Source organism: Seriola lalandi, unplaced genomic scaffold, assembly GCF_002814215.2.
Source record: "Seriola lalandi dorsalis isolate HSWRI2012SDOR001 ecotype SW California unplaced genomic scaffold, Sedor1 jcf7180002054795, whole genome shotgun sequence".
NCBI classification, from domain to species: domain Eukaryota; kingdom Metazoa; phylum Chordata; class Actinopteri; order Carangiformes; family Carangidae; genus Seriola; species Seriola lalandi.
In genome coordinates, this window is record NW_019525348.1 from 54,035 (window position 1) to 59,827 (window position 5,793).

The 5,793-nt window shown below is 45.1% G+C and overlaps 1 protein-coding gene across 2 annotated transcripts in view; it reads left to right on the forward strand.

The window, feature by feature from the left end:
- The window catches only part of LOC111669487 (ras and Rab interactor 2-like), a 41,310-nt gene extending 35,517 nt beyond the window's left edge, over positions 1–5,793 (forward strand). For both annotated transcript variants that reach the window (XM_087179193.1, XM_023425802.2), the window contains exons 9-12: positions 883–1,191; positions 1,348–1,479; positions 1,610–1,773; positions 1,982–5,793. In XM_087179193.1, coding sequence (XP_087035319.1) covers positions 883–1,191; positions 1,348–1,479; positions 1,610–1,773; positions 1,982–2,431 — 1,055 coding nt within the window. In that variant the 3' untranslated portion in view covers positions 2,432–5,793. The remainder of the gene's footprint in view (positions 1–882; positions 1,192–1,347; positions 1,480–1,609; positions 1,774–1,981) is intronic.

Consider the following 5,793-nt stretch of genomic DNA (forward strand, 5'->3'; position numbering starts at 1 on the left):
AGCTAACATTAGCACTAACAGCTGTTTACTTACCAGTCTAGAAAAAACCATTCAGCATCAAACTTCATTCCTTTATTCACTAACAGCTGTCTCCAGAGGTGGAAACAAACACCAATGTTAACTCTTGTCTCTATCACGTCTTCTGCTGATGTTAGCATGGTAGCTCTGGCCAGTCTGATCATTTTCCGAGAGCAACTCACTGTAGCCTCCAATGTGTCCTGAAGAAGCAGCTGTATTATAACCTCTTATCTTGTAAATACAATGATGGCTGAAGCTATTGTCATGTGAGAATCACCACCACTCCCAGCAAGAAACCACATTCAGTGGCAAAGAAAACTTACAAATAGCCCCTTTAATGAAGCTATTTGTATGTCTAGCTATTGCTACATAGCTAACGTTAGCATTAACAGCTGTTTACTCACCAGTCTAGAAGAAATGTTGAGTTCAGCATCAAATTTCCTTCCTTTACCCACCAACAGCAGCATGCTAACCAGCTAGCTGCAGCCTGTGTCATCACTTTCCAATGTGAAGGGGAGCTACTTCATGGAGCTGCTGTATCTTCTAAGCTACATTCAGATTCACTCACATTCAGAGGAATGTGTTTTAATGGATCTCTGAGCTCAGAGGAACCATCACCATCAACACACACACTGTGGTTTATTCTGACTCAGACACACACACGCACTGTACTGCTGCCACAAATACTCACTATAGCACCAAGTGTGGAATAATCGCTGACAATAGAAACATAATCAGATGTAAAGACTTGTAGAGTGAACGCTCATCTGTTGTTGACGTGTTGTAGAAAGTATCCTGCGTGGACTGTGTCAGACACTCTCACTGAACTGAACTGTATCATCCTTCTCTTCCTCCTGTCCTCAGACCAGGTCCTGGAAAAGGCCATGCACAAGTGCGTGTTGAAGCCTCTGAAACCAGTGGTGAGTGCCGCCCTGCAGGAGTTCCAGGTGCGCAGCGGAGAGTGGCTGGAGCTGAAGGAGAACCTGTCGCTGGCCAGGGCACGGCAGCCGCAGGACATGGGGGTGGCTGACACTCTGCCCCCGGATCAGGTGGCCATAGAGAAGATCAGACACAAGTTCCACACCATGTGTAAACTGTACTCCCCAGAGAAGAAGGTCAGCATGCTGCTGAGGGTCTGCAAACTCATATACACCATCATGGAGGACAACTCAGGTAGAGAGCCAGGACACACACACACACACACACACACACACACACACACACACACACACACACACACACACACACACACACACACACACACAGATGTAAACTGTCTCAGAGGACGAGCAGCTGAGTAACATTCGTGGACCTGGTCTGTTCTCTCAGGTCGTCTGTATGGAGCTGACGACTTCCTGCCGATGCTCACATACGTGTTGGCTCAGTGTGACATGCCTCAGCTGGACAATGAGATTCTCTACATGATGGAGCTGCTGGACCCCTCACAGCTGCATGGAGAAGGTATCAGTTAACCTGCTGACTCCACCCTCTGACTCCACCCCCAGGGTCCATCCTCTCACTCCACCCTTTGTCTTCACTCTCTCACACCACCCTCTGTCTCTCTGTGTCCACCCTCTGTCTCCATGTCCAGGTGGATACTACCTGACCAGCGCCTACGGAGCGATGTCCCTTATCAGGAACTTCCAGGAGGAGCAGGCAGCCAGAGTCCTGAGCTCTGAAACCAGGGACACGCTCCACCAGTGGCACCGCCGCCGCACCACCCAGCGCTCTGCACCATCCATAGATGACTTCCAGGTAAAGACACACACACACACATTTGTTCTAGAAAGAATAAAATTAAGAAATGAGCGCAGGAAGTAGACAGTGAAGGTGGTTGACTGGTCTAAAGAAGCCAGATTCAGTCACTCATGAGGAGGACCAGTCCAGAACAGTAAAACTTGTCTCCTGGTTGCCTCAGTCAGAATCTATATGTGATGGTGTTTTTTCTGGAACCCCCCCCCAGAACTACCTGCGGGTGGCGCTGCAGGAGCTGGACAGCGGCTGCACAGCCAAGACTCTGCAGGTGCGACCGTACGCCACCGTGGACGAGGTGTGCCAGCTGTGCGCGCAGAAGTTTAAGGTTTCCGACCCTCAGGACTACGGCCTCTTCCTGCTGATGGAGGGCAGCAGCCAGCAGCTCGCCCCGGACACCCACCCTCAGAAGATCAAGGCTGAGCTCCACAGCCGCCCCCAGCCCCCCCCCTTCCACTTCGTCTTCCGCCGGGTGGCCAACAGCAGCACCCTGACATCAGCTACACCTAACCTCAACAACCTCACTGTGACCTCTGACCCCCAGGACAACCTGAATGACCTCAGCAGGGACCTGACGGGCTCGTCCCCCCAGTCCACTCTGAGTTTAGGACTGTGCCCAGCTCTGAGTCTCAGCCTGGCAGGGGGCGGACTGGAGGTTTGAACGGGCTCTTTGTGTCCCGGCTCTAACAAATACAAGACTGATATAAATCAGCATATTGAACATTGTCTCTACAAAGACCGACTTTCCTTCAAGTGGACTCGTCTGTCTCAGTCGTCACACGAGTGAACTAGGAAAGGAAGAGAGGAAGGACGGAAACAGGAGAGATGGAGTCTTTGTTTTTTTTACTTCTTTTGACATGAGAGCAGCTGATGCTCTGACAGTGGAAGCAGGTAGAGGTAGACATGCTGTAAAGTGTTAAAGACCATGTGGACTCTCAGTCCTGCATTAATGCTGGTGCCTCAGGGGCAGATCCAGGGTCAGGTGTTATTGATGCTACCTGTGAGGTAACCTGAGGGAAATCAGACACATGTGAGTCTAATCTCTGATTAATCACTTTAATGTAGATGTATTTAGGTGATATGTATGCCTATGATTTACTCCTGACAGTTGCTGGTAAACTGTGCTGTTTTCTTCTTCATGTACTCAAACTGTTAATCCTTCAGATTGTCTGTTTAGTGCGTGGTGCTCACACCAGCCTAAAGTTTTCCAACAAGTGGAACTCAGCTGTGCAGATACACAATAGAAACCTGTAGAAATATGCTTGCTGTAGCGTTCTCAGTGTTCCCTCCTTATCATTTACTTTATCTGTATGGATGACCATTAACTGATGATCCAGTTATATCAGATCTGTGCTGTGGTGCTGGCTCATGGTTCATTGAACAGCAGTCAGAGAGCCACAAGTTGTGTCCCAGTTCAAGGGCCACATCCTTCTGAGGACATGGTATATGAAGGTGTGGCCCTTCGTAGCCGTTGTAGATCGCGAAATCTATGTGCGTCACCAGCAGTTCCTGTCCTTACTGTTGCGTCCAAAATACAGTTCCTGTCGCCTAGCAACTTTGACAACACACAACTTCGTTTTTTCACATGAACTAGAGGTTTTAAGGCCCTTGTTTTTAACAGTTGTACCGTTAGCTGTTGAACTGAGCTGAAACCCAATACTTACATTTAACAGTGTAATCCTCAGGCTCTCTGTCTGTTGTCTGCTTTCTTTACGAGGAATTGTGGGATAGGTTGGACCACGAAGGATCCACTTGTTGCCCAGGATAAGATGGATGCATTTCTTGGCCACAATTTAAGGAGTCTTTGAAATGGGACAGTCTAGTCGCACTACTGGGACATAATCGATCTTCAGATGCAGCCTGTGAAGGATGAGACTCTGAATTGGGTCGATCCCCACAGGCTCTGTAACTAAACAACAGTCCAACACCACCAAAGGTGTTTATTGCATGACAAAGAAGAAAAGATCATGATCAACAACAGAAAAAACAACAGAGAACTGATGGGAGGCCACTTAGACCAAAACACAGTGGGTCATAGGATCTGATATCCTCCCTCTGACCTGAACAAGCACCAGCACTAACCTAAAACCTCAGCACAACTACTGCTGCAAGAGCCAAGCTCCCTTCCCCCTCTTTGTAGGTTTCCTCCCAATTAGGCCAGACATGGGCTGTGGTCGAAAACTCTAAATCTCTCTGTCTAATCTTTCTCTCTCCTCTCTAACCAATTCTGCTTGACCTCCATGGAAAATGTCACAAGGTCAAGGAAAAATGTGAAGGAGAGTTCCTGAGGAACTAGGAAAAAGTTCTGACTGCGCTTACACTTGGATTATTATTTTACTAACTTTTATTTCTAACACATACAATAACTCCTCCTTTACTAACCACTGACACAAAACAAACAGGATTCAAATGTTGAAATAAGAAAACATGAAAGAAAAATACAAATAAACAATGTTGAGCCATTAAAATAATAATTAAATAGAAATAAGGAACTGAGTCAGGGCCAGAGTGGATAATATTCAGACATACAGGAAGTAGGCTATATAGAGTTTTGGCTGTTTTATATATTTGTTAAGTAGAGAAAATTATTTTTTTAGAGCAGTGAGCAGTTTTGAAAAATTTATAGATTGTTTTGATGATGATAAATTCAATCTGCTTGTTCTTCATGACGACTAAATCCATATTTATCGAATTGGGTTTCAATGGATCAGACAAGGCTTTCCATCAGTTCTGGATCGAGTCACAAACATAAAACAGCAGCTCTGTTGTTTCTACATTTATGTGGGTCTGCCAAGGTGAAACTACAATCGTCTGTCGTTTTAATTGTTGCTGCAGCAGGGAATTGTGGGACGGCATTTCTCCTTTCCTTTCCTTTCCTAAAGGAAGGTCCAGTGTTTCCTCTGCTAAAGGAGATAAGATAGGAAGCACTGAAGCTCCTTTCCTCCTCATGTAGAGAAGTGGAGCAGCTGTGATCATGGTGCTGCTCAGAGACTTCAGCTCATTTCATCAGTTTCAACCTTCATAAGAAAAAAAAGACTTTTCCACTAAAGCCCAGATCCACCTGAGGAGAGGAGATCATTTCACATCATAACCAGCAGGTGACTCCAGACCCTCAGACTGTTGTTACTGTTCAGACCTGTACTGCCCAGACTCGGACTCAGGTGACATCACCTGAGGATAAGTCATCATATTTCACTCAGCTCCATCTGCAGACACTAAAGGGTTCACACTACTGTTGTAACGTTCTCCTTCTGACCAGCAGAAAAGAGATCCAGATTTTTAAATGACATTTGAAATAAGAACTACTCACTAATAATTACTATAAAATATTAGTAAGAAACAGAATCAGATATGTTATTTTAACAATAATCTTAAGGATTAACATTTGAAGATTGTGTAAATATTGTTTGTGCATGTAGTTTGTAATGTTAGAAACAGGCTGGTCTGCCAGTGTTTTAATATGTAACATTTATGTATTTACTGATTATCCTGGTGATATGAAAGATACTGTATAATACCTGATATATATTGTTAAAGGGCATATTCTCCATATTCTGATTGAACAGGTCACTGCACTGCTGACAGATGTTAGAGGCTTTTATTCTGGCGAGGAATAAAGAGGCTGTGTGGATGTCTTAGCTGGTCTGAGGTCACTCCCAGTATGACATGCTGTGTTACACAGTGACGAGGAGGGGGAGTGTTACTGCAGTACATTCTGTATCAGTGTAGAGCTTGTACTCTCAGAGAAATACTTGAAACTTTTAAATGTCTGAGTAGAGAGGGAGGTGAGAGGTGATGTGTGTGAAGGAAACCTGTCAGAGGAGAAGTGTTAACGTCATGTGTAGTCTGTAGGTAGTTGAGCATGTTTGTCTGTGGGGCCAAGTGCAGGGATTCTCTACATGCGATATTCTTCAAATGTCATTTTCATCCAGGACACATCTTCCTGCTTTATTTGTCATGAACAATATCATAAATATTTTATACTTAATAAATGTTGGAAATAAAATTACATTTTTGACTGTG